Source organism: Lycorma delicatula, chromosome 12, assembly GCF_047948215.1.
Source record: "Lycorma delicatula isolate Av1 chromosome 12, ASM4794821v1, whole genome shotgun sequence".
NCBI classification, from domain to species: Eukaryota; Metazoa; Arthropoda; class Insecta; order Hemiptera; family Fulgoridae; genus Lycorma; species Lycorma delicatula.
In genome coordinates, this window is record NC_134466.1 from 6,596,403 (window position 1) to 6,612,449 (window position 16,047).

At 29.9% G+C, this 16,047-nt stretch overlaps 1 protein-coding gene across 1 annotated transcript in view; it reads left to right on the forward strand.

The window, feature by feature from the left end:
* NaPi-III (Na[+]-dependent inorganic phosphate cotransporter type III) overlaps nucleotides 1–16,047 on the forward strand; it is a 144,192-nt gene that overhangs the window by 78,568 nt on the left and 49,577 nt on the right. The window contains exons 4-6 of the mRNA XM_075379761.1: nucleotides 722–865; nucleotides 10,516–10,698; nucleotides 13,376–13,495. Of these exons, the coding sequence (XP_075235876.1) occupies nucleotides 722–865; nucleotides 10,516–10,698; nucleotides 13,376–13,495 (447 nt within the window). The remainder of the gene's footprint in view (nucleotides 1–721; nucleotides 866–10,515; nucleotides 10,699–13,375; nucleotides 13,496–16,047) is intronic.

Sequence of the window (16,047 nt, forward strand, 5' to 3'; positions counted from 1 at the left end):
AAGGTAACTTTAGAGATATACACGCATAGCGATGCGTACAGGTGAAACAATACCTACGTTACTATACGGTAATAAATAGTGCATGACGACTGATTTACACATCGATCGAATTCAAACGGAAGAAATGAGGTTTTTGAGGAGAATCAAGAGATTTCAGAGCAGCATTTTGAGGAATAAGGCTATTAGATGAAACCGAATATTGATCCTATAAATGATGTTCTAACGCCTCAAAACAAAAGCGGTTGAAGAAGAGGAAGATTGCTATTTATTTATTTAAATATAATAATTCGATATGAAAAAGGTTAATTGGACAACGGAGGTCGGTAAGAATAAATCAGGAAATCTAACCCTTGAGGAAAAGTAAATTAATAAAACAAATGCTGTTTTGTTAATTTTATTTTATACGGTTTTTTATTTTGGATTTATTCCCTTTTCTTGAATTATATGCGATCTATGATTATATCGATAAAATTTTCCGTGTAATTGCAACACGGAAAAAAAAAGAATAATTACAATCGCCGCCGAGTAACGACAAACTTGTAGCGGTGACAATTAGTACACGACATAAGTCGCGTCACGTTTATGCTACTAAGAGATTACTAATCACGGTGTGCCAATGTTTCAGAGAACGATAGTATAGCACGATCAAGCTCGCCGTTACATGGCGGCTAATGTACTTACATTTTAATTCAAAAAATTTGTTAATTTTATTTGTTTACAGCTGGGAGTGCTGTTTGGCTATTAGTAGCGACATTTTTCAAACTACCAATATCTGGGACTCATTCGATCGTCGGAGCGACAGTTGGATTTTCCTTAGTTTGTCGAGGTACTGATGGAATCCAATGGAAAGCTCTTGGCTTAATCGGTAATGTATTTTGTTAACATCTCATTTTGTTTCGTCTATCGTATTATTTGTTATTTTATTTTACAATTACATTTGAAAATTATACATACGTGTATGAGGATCGGTGACCTATCCTCCTGCGGTCTTAATTCGTTATTATGAATACACAGGATTTAGACGCGTATAGCCCTTCTATTTTACATCCTTTCTTCCTGCCTCTGGTAATTTTATTTTTAAAACAACCGTTGCTGCATTCCGGTTGGATTTTCTTTTACGGTTTATCTCTTCGTTGTTTCCGGCTTTCGTATTTTCATTTCTTATTCGATCAAAGTCATCTTCCTCTATTGTTTCACGACATGAACGCAGCTTGAGTCTCCCGCAATCTGTCTCTCGTTTTCTGAATCGGTAGTAGTAGAAGACCCTTGAGGAAGATATTAAACTATACTCGACTGCTTTTATCCTAACGGGTAGATTATCGATTCTCAGCAACCCTTTACTGTATATGCGATCGCTTCTTCCAAATTACGGGTTTTGTGGTCCAACCCTACTAAGTTCTCTTCGTGCTAAGAATGATGGAACCTGAAAAATATTCACGGTATCTGGTAGGGATCTGTCTGAGGACTGTCTTGGGAACTGTTTACTCTGCATCGGTTGTACAGTAACTGTAATGCCTTAAATTAAAGCGTAAATAAGGTAATTAACTCAAATTACCTGTTAATTAAAAATTCATAATTTTATTTTAAACATCGTTAAATATTACTAAAAATTATTAATCTTTATTTTTGTTAATAACTGTCGGTTGTAATCTCAAATTTCTATATGTGTCTTTATGTTATTAAATCGACTAAAATATTTTTAACAGCTGTGAGAGCAGGCACAACAAACATTTATTTCATCTCACAAGCTATCGAAAAGCTAAAAATACGATACCGCAAAACCTTTCCGTTTCAACGCGATGGGAAATATTACTTTTCCACTCTGAAGCTGAAAAGACTAGAACAAAAATGATTTACGTTACTTACGGATCGTTAAAATACGATCGATTCGCTTCTGATACTTGCATTCAAGAAGATTAACGTATTTAGCGGCAGAGTAAGAGATTAAAAAGAAAACTTCTATGTTTTAACAAAATTTTGTAAATTCCTTAGTTCTGATGCTAATAACACGTAAGGATGTTGAAGAGAAAGTTACTGTATTTTTTAACGATGTTCAGTCTCTTTGTGATTTCATGACTTCTCTCAGGAGTCGGGTCAAACGTTTTTGTCAGAACGATGTAAGAGTTTGGAAGGGCAAGGGTCGATATAAATTTTACCGTTTTTCAGTTTCTAAAATGTAATTTAATAAAACTAAATTTAAACTATCGCTTAACGTTCAACGGTATCAACATATACCTAGAAAGAATCGAATCAAGATTATAATCCGATCCCCATTGCTCGGTTAATTACACGCAAATGAATTATTTTTATAAAAACAGTCATCTAATCGGAAAATTGTAGATATTGTTATCTAGAAATACATTTGGAAACAAAGGAAAAATTTTATAGGTGTATTTTTTACGTTTCAATCGCATTATATTTGACAGTTGACATTTTTCATTATGTACCTCAACTATTTTGATACAGATGGCGTCACAAAAACGGTTAGTACAAATCTAACTTTTAAAGCTATCGTATTGAAATTTATTGTGCCTGCATAAAAGTATAAGTAAAATCGAATAATTAAGTCATCGGAACAATTACGTATCGATCCGTATGTTCCTCTTCCACAGATCTCATCGACGGGGAAACAAAATCGCAAATGTATATCGATATGGTCTGGAGTAATTATGCCCCCCCAAAAATACTGTACCGACGAGTCGACATTTCGATTATCCTCACAACATACCAATTTTTCGCGGAATTAACGGTATAACTTGGTTATAATCCGGTTAAATTTCTGGCTATAACGGTCGCAGTTTGTAAACTAGGCTTTCACTTCAAAAGCGAGTGTCGCTCAAAATTTAGGATCTATAGTCAGAAGTTTATAGATATAGCTTAACTATTTGTAGAGGTATGACACGTGCTTACACACAACGAGAATCGTCTGGAATTTAGGGTGGGAGAGCATTCACTCTATTTCTGATAAGCGAGTAGACGATTATACCCGTACGGTATAAGTCACTGTATGTTGTGAACACATCTTGCGATTAATTCAGCTAACAGCTGTGTTAGACGGTCGCGATACATATAGAAACTTCGGATATATTTTTTTTTGCAAATCAATTGATTTCGATGTGTAATAATGTTTAGTATTGAGGCCTCTGTTCGCTGAAGTTGATCGCTCCGCGACTTGTAATATAATAGTTATCGATTCACTAGTCGATAGTATGAGCTTTTTTGTAACGTTCAGCGATGCCACGATGTTAGAAATTTAGTTTTTTACCTTTTTGTTTTTCAAAGGATTTTTTAAAGTCGGTAATGTTTTTGTAAAATAATTTTTCTTAAGTTTTAGTTTTTTTTTTCAATTGAAACCGATTAAATGTTGAACCGTGGAAGTTTTGAATTTAAGAGGTTCTAATGTTGAAGTTTAAGTAATTATAATTCCATAATTTCAGATCGAGTATTAATCGTTGATTTTTTTCTTTAAAAAAATGATTTTAACTATCTTTTCGTAACGAATGTGAAACAATTTTAACGTTGTTTTTTCTCTGTCTTCATTCGTAATTGAAACTTATTTCTTGTTATGCGTGTGCAATATTACTCATCGTCTATTCTTAATATAGAGTTTGTTAAAGTTGTTAATTGAGTATATCCTTTGAATATTAAGTAGGTAACATACGATAAGCTTAATTACATATTTTATAATTTGTACGTGTTTTTCGTTTTTTTTCATAACGATTAAGTCAAAACGAATATGAGCTCAGCGGGATAAAATTCTTAGAATGGCGTATTGTGACCGCTTATGAATGCTTATTGTGAACTATATTTCTTTTTTGCTAGTAAATAAAATGTACCGATCGTTCCGTTTCGTCGGTTTGACGTTTTTGTGTACTTATTCTTTCATAACCTTTAACATTAACGTAGTACTGAGCGATCCAAAAGTCTCGGAAAGTAGCTGTTTTATATATTAATATAATTTTTAAAAACTATAGTACTCGTATATATTTTTTTTTATACAGATTTATGATTTTAAAAATACATTTTTAAAATGTTATTAGCGATCTCACAACAACTATGGAAATACTTCCATTCATCTCGTGCATGTTTGAAATTGTTTTTTTCCGTGTCGGTTGAAAACTGTTAATATTATTTCTGCGTAGTAGAATCAGGAGCATCGCTGCTAAAATGAAAGGTACTAGTACCGACAGGCCTTCAGTGGTCGGACTGTAGGGAATCGTACCGGGAGAAAGACGCAAATACGTTGCTAGTCTCCCAGGTTCACCCCGAGTAAAGATTTTCAAATTGATCAGTAAGTAATTCGTCTGTAAAAAAAAAACAATATACTCGTATAACCGGCATTAAATAGACAAATTCCTGTTCTTTAGTAAGAAAGACCCAGCAGCAAGGGACTGTTGTCCAGGGGTTCCGTGATTAATGAGGGTGGTATATATAGATATTTTTATATTAGCCCCCTTATTAACGCAGGGATACCTTCCGCTATCCGTCCGCTCCTTTCCGTGTACTAGAAATAACGCTTACTTTTCATTTAATCAAATGAATGAATGAGGTTTTTCAAATAAGAATTATCTTTCAAAAAGCTGCAAAAATTAATTTGTGGAGATTGAGAGCATTGTAAACCGCAAAAGAAATTAGTCAGCCTGTAACAACAATCAGGTAATATCGTATTAAGTCCCCGCCATCTAACTATACCTACTCTGGTAATGCTTATTATTTGAGCATAATAGCTTATAAATAAAAAACTGGATCGATCAGTCGAGGATGATAGAATAATTTCATTCGACTAAGAAGTTATCTGAATACAAACCTACTTGTAAATGGAAAGTTTAAAGGCTACCGTTTAATCGGGCAGAACAGATCGGGGAAACCGATTATTGAAAAAAAAAGATAAACATAAATTTTGTTTAATCAGCCCGCTATTAAAATAATAAAATTAAATGTTTGAATATTCCAACTACAATAAAGTTTCTTTTAATTAATAGTTTTTCGTTAATCCGATCTAAATTTTGTCCGGTCAAGTCTAGAATATTGCATTTCAAATTTATAAGCTGTTGATAAAGCTGAAATATCATTGTCACCGAGGAAAAAATACGAACGATCGCATTCTTTTGCTAGACACGAAACGTTGATTTTCATAAAGTGAAATCCTACTGATGTGATTACGTGGAATCTGTGGAAAGTATTGACAATACTTTAACGGTTTTGTTGCTTGCTGAATACTTCCATAAGGTAATCGATGCTGTCCAAACAAAACGTCTGCAGTAACTTACTAGGAGAACTCGCCAACAATTTCATACAAAACTATCATTAATTAAATCTTATGGATTCCCAGAATGAATACCGATGGGTACAGTTTCTGATTTTTCGAAATCAGATATTAAACTTCAAACGTGCGATCAATTTGACATTTTGACTTCCTAAATAGGCAAACTCTTCTTGATATTGAGCTTAAGTTTGCATTTTTAAAAAACATTAAAGGTTGTTAGATGCTGCCGACGTCTCTGCTTTTTACAATTATTTATAGATTAATGAGAAAGTGAATTTTTTATCGCTGTTGTCGTGATGTTTTTCCTGATGGAAAAATGTTCTCTAGAGAAATTATTTAGATATCGAAAATTTCTTTTAAGTTGGATGTTGAGTGGTGACTTATAAATCATCCGGTATTTTATTTTCTTCAGATAACCGTTTAATTGCTTCATGTCATCTTATCATCGCCTACTGCTTTTATGAATTACTTTTCTTTCCGCCGTTAAATTCATCGACGGTAGGTGTTCTAACAGATGAATTTCAAAACTTACTTCTTCATGTGTTTGTCCCAAACTCTTTTTTTCCATTTTGTTTAAAAGCCCTTCATTTCAATTTCGGTCGGATACACAAAGCGAGTCTTTTATAATGGCGAAACAAAGTAAATGTAAATTTAACATTCTTCATTACCGTCATAAATTTTTTCCATTTTAAAGTTTTACGATGCCGACCGAAGTATAGAAATTCAATATTTTAGACTTGACCGGACAAAATTTAGATCGGATTAATGAAAAACCATTAATTAAAAGAACCTTTAATGTTTTAATTTTCTTTTATTGTAGTTGTAATATTCAAACATTTAATTTTATTATTTTAATAGCGGGCTGATTAAACAAAATTTATATTTATCTTTTTTTTTCAATAATCGGTTTCCCCGATCTGTTCTGCCCGGTTAAACGGTAGCCTTTAAACTTTCCATTTACCAGTAGGTTTGTATTCAGATAACTTCTTAGTCGAATGAAATTCTTCTATCATCCTCGACTGATCGATCCAGTTTTTTATTTATAAGCTATTATGAATCGACACGGTTGAGCTTCCAACCTCATTCCTTAAATCGACCCTCCTTGACGTGTTTTTTATTCTCCTTAAGAATTGTATTTCTGCAATTTGTTTTTGAAGATGTATTGATGAGTCATCATCCAAAACTTCCGTATAGGTCTGTAGTAATGAAGTTTTTTTATAATTTTAAGATGGTATCGACCGTACTTTATGGTTTAAACATCAAGTAATTATTCTGCAAACATGTTGAAACCTGCTCATTTCATTTTCCATATGTTTATCGGTAGAACCGTTTCGGATTCGTATCCTGAACTCAAAAGGCTTGACGTATTTCACGTTACAAAATTCATCTATCATAATGGGACTTTAATTGAGCATCAGTCTTGTTTTTCATGAAAACAAGTAAATAAATATAGATGCTAAGAAAAATCAGTATCTAACTTAGTCTTTTTCAACTTTTTAATTAAACTTACAATAAATTTATTCTATATTCTTGAATAATTTAGAACAGAACTTATTAATTTTAATTTATTTTTATTATTATGCCCTTCAACTTGGTTATACAGGCATTTTAATGTTGAAGATAAGATGGATGAAATGACACATCAAAAAATGCCTAATCCTTCTTAGGAATTGAATGGATAAAACCATTGATCTAGATAATATGTTATTAAAACCGTAACATTGGGTTTCAATAATAAGATTGAGTTTATGTTATTCAAGATTTGTATATTTTCATTTGTTATTTTTCCCTCGTAATTATTAAAATAAATTTCATATTAATATCGCAGACAAATTCTTAGATAAAAAATATGATGTTTAACAAGTTAACGTCCTCTAATCCTAATTTAAAAGATTTAAGCGTTGTGAATTTGAAATACCGTTGCTGAAACGTATTTTGAATGAAGACTTCCCGAATGGAAATGTGTTTTACTCGTTGAGCACGGGTTGTTAACAAATTTTAAGGGATAAAAATGAAATCAAATAAGATTTTAAACGACATTTGTGAGGCTTATTTTTGAGATTTTAAGGAATTCCGAACCATCTGGTGGATCAATATTTTATGATTTTTTTCCCGTGTAAATGAAGTTTAAAAAACATTTTAGTACACGATAATTAATACAAAGAAAGGCTATGTTAGTTAAAGAAAAATTATTAATTAAAAAAACAGCAGAAAAATTATTTACAAAAGTAGTGATAAAAATTTTAACAAGTTTTGGGAAATATTTTTCAGAATTTTTATTAGTAGGTTAACAGTGATTCGGTTAGGAAATAATCTCATACTAAGAGGTACGTCAAATATAATAATTAATTTTGTCATATCTATTTATTACGTGTCATAAACAAACAATTGTCTATGAGTGACACATAGTTATTATAAATCATCACAACCATTTTTATTCAGGAAAGTTATGCGATAACCGCGTTATGTTGGTATATAGATGATCAGTTAAACACTTCAGTTTCTGGAATTCCATTCTACACACGGAGTCAAAAGGATCTAATATTTTGAAATATCTTTCCGATGGATATTAGGAAGTTATGTAGTTTACAGTAATTTACATATATCTCCCTGTATGCATATATACAGAGTGTTTGATTAGATTGAAATGTTCCATATGCATCATAATTTCTATTGATGAAATTAAATTTGAAATTTGCTTACAATGTAACCGAAATACTTAATATTTGCAACAGACTCAAAATTTAAACGTTTTCCATCGGTAATATTGAAAATTATTAATATCTTTATTACACGTTGATTCTAATTAAATTGAAAGGTTTAGCGGATAAATCTTACCGGCAGTGTTTCTAGACACTGCTTCTACAGACACTTGATATCACTGGATAGATCACACTGTCGAGCAGTTATTCCCGCTGTATTCAATTTTCTTTTGGTATTTTTTAATTAAAAAAAAATATGTTTTAAGGGAAAACAATAAAAAATAGGTTCATCAAAAATCAATGTCAAATGCGATCGAGTTAAAAATAAAACTTGTTACTTAGGTTCTGAAAGATAAGTTGCAAATGGATTTGATATCAGGAGTAGTTCACATCAGGGACAGAGATGACTATGTATTCAATTTATTTGCAGTAATAAGAAGACAATGTAAACTTTTCCTTCACCGCACTTCTCTTTCGCTGCTGTGTAAGAAAGAATGTGTTTACCATTTTGAAAATGAAAATTTAATGAAATATTGTTACATTTATAATAAGATTTACTGAAAATCGGAAGACCCATTTGTCTGTAACTTGCTTATAAATATACAATTAAACGATGAAGGGTCAAAGATCAATTTTTGTTTTGGTTTGCTTAATAAAAACCTGTTAATGAGTCGCTTACCTTGATCGGCTACACCGGTAAAGTTATGCGATTCATTTTTTCAATTTAATGATTTGAATATACTTTTAAGTCCATATCGATTATATTTAAATCTTTTAATTTTTGGAAGTCAAATTACTCAACAAAATAAAACAAAAACCAAACTTTTTAATATTAGTATATTAGCGTCACAATTTTGAAAAATATGTTTTTGACTTTTTAAATATTTGAGGACTCTTGAAACAGGAGGCTTTTTTAACGATTGAAATATTCACCGAACTTAATTTTAAATAAATTAAAATCAAGTTAAAAAAAGTGTTTTTTTTTTTTTTTTAATTTCAGAGTTTCCCATCAGAGAAGGGCATTAAATTATTAAATCACTTTATTGTTTAACGAAATATATTTTGAGCGTTAAAAATATGAAATTGCAGAAAAAACTTTTTTCATTTTGGCGGTCTATTACTCAAGGTTATAATAAATTAAAAAAGAAAACTTTTTAAAGTTGTTTAAAAAATACAAAGGTACAAAAATCTAGGATGGGATAAACATTTGGCTAATTTTTATTTCAATAAATACTAAAGAGTGATCTATAAAAAAATTAAGTCTTACAATTTTTAATGCGACGGGTAACTTGCGATATGGATTTAAATTGTTTAAAAATTAAGATATTTTTTGTTACCATAAACAGCTAGGAAGGGAAAAAACTTCTTATAGTTATATGAATGCATACTGATGTAGAGAATATAGATGCAAAAACTTTCATTCAAAACTTTCAACTGAAGCAAAATTTAGAAAAAATAAATAAAAAAGAAAAGATAAAAAAAGAATAAAAAAATAATAGAAAAATATACAGTCATTTTTGGAGGAAGGATGAATATTAAATAAAAATTATTAATAATCTGTGATTTCGATTAAAAAAAAAACATCAACTTTTGTAAGAAAAAAGAGTTTTGCTTAAATGATCCAATAAATAATTGAAATTCTATTTCAGCGAAAATGCCCCTACCCCTTTTCCAATCTTTGCAAAACTGTAATACATTCTTTTCCCCTTAAGTTAGTACCTATCTGCCTATTCTTAAGTTTCAAGAAAATCGGTCAAACGGGGTCCAGAGTTATAAGATTAAATATACACCGACATGCATACATGCGTAAATGTCTGTCTGATAAAAATAGATTTTTGAGACTGGGAAGCAATGGAACATAACAATTTTTTCACAGATTTTTCACAGAAATTTAACAGAAGAATCAAATCTTTTGTAATGTCTCCTTAAGACACAAAACTTAAAAAACAACAATTTTTTTAGATTTTTTTTTTACTGATCTATATACATTACTGTTATAGCTGTTGCTATTATTACTGTAACTGGGAAAGTAAAGATCCAAGTTTTTAATGATGAAGTCCTTCAATGAACTTTTTTTTAATTCTGAAGGTATTTTTTTTTTCTTTTTTTTAGCCATAGCTACAACTTCATAAATTGTACTAAGTATTATTGTTATTTTGTACAATTTAATATACATACTGCATTTAATTTGTGTCCTGCATTGTCTCTATTTTGCTATACAGATATATTATCTGTATTTTAAGATTAATACTACTTTCTTTTCTGAAAGTGTGGGGATTTTGTGTTACTCTTGGTTGATGAATATCAGCTTTATATTTTTTAATTTATCATTACAGAAAGTTAACAAATTTTATTATTATGAAAGAAAATGTACTTGAATGATGAAAAATATATTTTATATATATATGTATGTATATAAGTAATGTGATTTATGTTGTTTACTAATTGCAAGAAAAGACTTGCAATCTTTGTACTTATATTTGGAATTCTAAAAAATAAATTTTCGTGATTACATCCTTGGTTTTTTTTTTGTATTATATGTTGCAGTATGTTCATGGTTTATTTCACCAGTATTATCAGGAGTATTCTCAGTTCTTTTGTTTCTTTTTATTCGAAAATTCATCCTACAGTCTGATGCACCTTTTAACAGAGGTTTAAAATTCCTTCCATTTTTTTATGGTGCGACAATTACTGTTAATATTTTTTCAATTCTTCATGATGGCTCAAAATGTAAGTAAAAAGAATAATCTTTATTTTATATTTTTTATAGTTTATATTTTTTATCTTATCTGTTATATAGAAATAATTTTCCATCTACAACACATACTAAGTGTCAACACTTGCTGTGATAAATCATTTTCATATACGGGAAGTTAAAACACTGGTTAGTCAGTCTTCTTATTAAAATACACATATTGTCATCAAAAAAAATCATCAATTTCTAAAAATTCCTCGATCAGGATTAAACACAAAGTGAACTGTACAATATCTGTTGGGTGATAAGAATACGCCTGTATATCATTGGCTCTGACCTGTAACTTAGTTTTCAACTGGCAGTCGCTTCATGTAATTATTAAATCGACAATAGAAAGTGCATTAATGAAATGTAAATGCTTTTAAATATTTTATTGATTTCTTTAAAGCTGGAAGAAACTCTTCAAAAATTTATATTTATTTCACTAAAATTGCACAATTCAACATTTGTTAAGCGGCCTTTTGAGATTCAAATTAACAAGGTATCAATGTAAAGTAATGATAACATTAATAATAATAAACATGTTTTTATAAAGATGATATTACAGGTGAGTAGGTACTACCCCCAAAATGACACGGTACCGATCAGTATCATTCTAATTACTAATTATCACTTTTATATTTTTAATTACTGCATTTATATTTTTGAGGGTGCTGAATCTGAATATGAAGTTTATTTTGGCTGGAATTGGAGGAACATTGTCAAAATTGACATTCTGGCCAAAAATGAGAAAAATATTTTTTCATGATTTTTTTATGTTTAACTTCTATTAATAGATATTAATCTTTCTGAAAAAAAAAATTGAACAGTATGATCTTCAAGCGATTCTTTGAAAAACAATAACAGAGTGAATTTTCCAAAGCATTTTCTGGCTGTTATGATTTTTTTTTAAATTTAGGCGCATTTTCACATGTTAGCACATTTAATTACAAAAATTGAGCGACAAAGTTTTGAATTTTTACTCTTAATCCGTACAGTATTAAAATTTAAAACATAATGAAGTTTTTCCTAAAGTTACAGCTCTTAATATGCTATAGAAAAAATTTATGGAAATTTAACTTGGAAAGTAATCAAAATAAACTCCATATTCAGATTAGCGCCCTCTAAAACATGAAGTAAGATGGAACTTAGTGATTACAATGATGCTGATTGGTTTTTCATGTTTTAAGTGATTTTTTGGGTGTGTCCCCCTCGCCTTATTGTAGAAGCATCAGTTTTTGCATATGAGTACACATATAGGAAAACACAGATCATTGTTTTCCTTTCTCTTTATTCCTTTTTTCTTGGATCTAGCTGTAGAACATGGAGCTTCACTCTCATTGTCATTCTTCCTAAAAGCCTTTTCCATCTTGTTTATTTTCCATGTCTTCTTTTACACAATCTATCCTGTTTTTATGTGTTCTTCCTATTATGATTAAATAAAATATTTCTTTCCGCTTTCCATTGTTTTTTTAAGCGTCTATACCACTTTAACATATCTTTTTCAGTTCTTTCCTATAGTATTCTACATCATAAGATTTCTTCTATTACAGTTTTCTTTTTTTACTAGTTCTATTTTCACAAATACTACTATCTTAAAAGCTTCATCTGTCATTTTATTTTACTATCTTATCTTCTTGAGAAGAAATCCACGATTCTAAACCTTGTTATAACAGGAACGTAGTAACTCAGTGTTCATTTACACTTCATTAGTATTTTCATATCAGATATTACATTTTTAAAACTGATAAAATGTTTCAGTGATCGACATTCTAGTACTAATTTTTTGACTAAAGATCTTCCCAACTTCAGGTATTTCACACCCTAAATAACTGAAACTTTTTTAACAAATTCCAGTTTTTTACTGTATTTACAAATTTCCTGTTTTGATTTTGATCATTCCACGATACTATCAATATTAATGCTTTTTTCTATAATTATTTTCACAAATTTTTCTATATCTTTAAACCAAGCAGTAAACTGTTTGGAGACTGTACCTTATTTTTCTCCTGAAACAACTATTGGTGATTTAAATATATAGGTTAACCAAGCAAGAATAAGGATCCAAGTGTGTGTATATGATGTATAATCAAATTATACGTAAACAGTCTTCTACCGGTTAACATAGGATCATGGTCTGCTGAATGGGGCCAGGGAGATACTTGTTTCCAATCCAAGTAGACGACGGCTGGTATTAGTTCTGAAGATCCCCGGGAATCCTGAAACAGTACCTGGCCACTGTCAACGCGGACTATCTAAGTTCACCTTACACAGAAGCCCCGTATCACAAAGCCGTCCACAATGTCCGACTTTCAAGTAGCTGAATTGCAGGAGCACACGACACTCCCATGCCACAACATCAGTCTACTGTGTCGAGTGTGTTTGTTGTAGATTTGAATGGCCGACTTTTGATGTCGGTTGAAATTTGAGTATCCATTTATTCTTCTAGATGCTGAGCGCTTCTTTCTTCAGGCTTTATTCTTGTCTATTCTGGTTCTGCAATCGATAAAATGATTTCTTTCAGAGGAGACATGTACACCCACCATCAGATAAATTATATGCCTGTACTTAAGCGACCTAGTTTATACAAAACTGAACAGTTAAGAAGTTTATTTTGATTCTCTAAACTTTACTTATTATCGTTAACAGTTTTTCCTTTTATTTTCGTTTCAGTACTGCACTTTGATAAGATTCCACTTTGGGGCAGCATAATTCTAAGTGTATCTCTGGGTTTTATTACGTCCATTTTGGTGCAATTAATCTTAGTTCCGTGGCAAAAAAAGAAAATATTAAGTATGTAATTTTGTTTTATTATATATTTATTTTAATTTAGTAGTACTATTTTAGCATGGTTAATAATGTTCTTTAGCTTCAGTATTTACATTCATTAGAGCATTATTATTTTTAGTGAATTAATTTTTTATTAGTTATATTTTATTGCTTCAGTCCTAATTAATCTTAATTATATTACCTGTATTATTTTTTTTATTTAGTTTTTTTTTTACATGTGACATGTTAATTAAAATAAAATATATATGTATAAAATAAGGGTTGGTTAACGTTAAAAAAATTGCAAAATTAAGAGGAAAAACAGTGTGTAGACATATATTTTCACAATAAGAACAGTTTGTGACATTGACTTGCTTATCGCTTTAGGCTCTCAAGTTTTACACAATTCATGAAATATTTTGGCAGTAACATCTCTTCCATTGAGAAATCAAAAGACAAGTCTATTACTTGATTTTAGGTCTGTCAATCTGGTCACATTTTATAAAATAAATAGAACTTTCTATTGATATACATCATTACTCGCTGTTACATAAAAGCAAAAAAAAATTTTCTTGCTTTATTTAACTTGATTAGGGATTAAAAGACCCTTGGCTGATCTTCATAAAAATTGGATACCACCAGTGTTCCATGTACATCAGTCACCGTACCAGATTTCATGATTTACTCATTAATTAAAATGAAAACTTATTAGTGTCATTGTAACAAATACGTGACTCACAATACCAGATTTTATAATTACATGCCCAGTTCAGAGATATTAAGCAAAATAGATGCCAGTGTGCATATAGACATATAAAATTTTGTGATAAAGTTTTTTCACTCAGGGGATCTCAACACATTAAGAAATAAAAAAAAAACCAGGTACCCAAAATTCCAGTAATCTTCACCCGTGCTTTTCCTTATAGTATAACACACTGTAATACCTGAGAAAGTATAAATAATAAATTTCTGTTGAAGTGGTTGATATTAACCTAATTAACTGATTGACACTATTCCACCTAAATGTTTTGAATTGGTATTTCAGATTATTTTTTTCCTTGCCACTCGCTCTTGTTTTTTTAAAAATATTTTACATCTTGTAATTTGCACATAAATTAATTTTATGCAACATAAGCTATGCTGTAATATTGGTAGCTTAATTAATATTAACATCAAAGTTAATTGTAACTTAAGAATAGAACAATTAAATTAGAACAGTTTTATTGTTTTAGTTTTGATCTTTCGCATGGGTGTATTTATTTTAATTTTATCTATATAGATTTTTTTTTCTATTTTTTTAAGTGGAAATAAGTGATAACACAGAGACAGGAGGTGATTAGTTAGTGTTCAATATTCACTTACACATTCAAAAGACAGTTGTATCCATTGTTGTTTAACATCATTTCTTCAGGGAAATATTTATTAAATTTTATTTTATTCTTTTATATATATTCATTATCTGAACAGTTATCAGGTTGTAAAGAAATGCAATTTAATGTCTTTCTAGAGCTTGTGATTTTAATGTAATATTTCTCCCTTTTTTGTTTTTATATTATCCTACTTTAAAAAGCGTCTACCAGACCTGCAATTGATTTTATGCAGCCTTGGATAACCTTTTCTAAGACACTATCTGTAAATCTGGGGCTTATCACATGGGACAACTCCAGCCATAATTGATCATCCTTACTATATCTACCACTTTAGCCATTAACTGTAGTCATCCTTTTTCCTGAGAACATCTTTTTTCTGGACATGTAGATTGGTTGTAGAGAGATTCCTTGGTATCTTACTGAATTTACTTCTTCTTCTGTGTTGAATGACAGGTTTCAATGACTGAATATCTTCCCATTGTAAAATGTTCAACCAAAACCTGAAACCTTTATTTGAACATTTTTCCTTTTGTAATCTTAATTTGTTATATTATTGTGTAATTTTTATATCCAGCTAATAATTACAAACAAAATTTTCAAGTCATCATTAAAAAAATTAATAAACAGGAAAGCAGTATTTTTTTTTTCTTCTGGTAGAAACATTATTATTATCCTGCATGTATATTTATATATAATATGGAAACCTAAATGCAGTTTTTTCTTATTTTTATCATCATGACCAGAGACATTCTTTCAGTTATATTTTAATACATAAGATAAATGGAATGAAATACCTGGTAAAAAGATGCCAGATCCTATAAAAAATAGAACCAATGACCGGCTAACCATTTCTTGATTCCCATAAATATGAACCATATTGACTTATATTTAGACTAACTTTAACATTAGTTTATATTTTATGAATGTACTAAAGCATTTGTTGAAAAAAATTGGTAATAATATATATAATATTTATTGGTAATATCAATTTCTATTATAATAAACAAAAGATTTATTTTTCTGCAACTAATAATTTTGTAATAACTAAACTTTCAATATGAAAATGACATAATCTTCTTTAATAGCGATATAATTGTTAGAGAAAATTGTGATATTTTTGTATTTAAAAGAAATCTTTAAATATTGTTTCTTTTAATAGAGATATGTAAATTTTATTTGACAGAAAGTTACCTTTTACAGATTCAT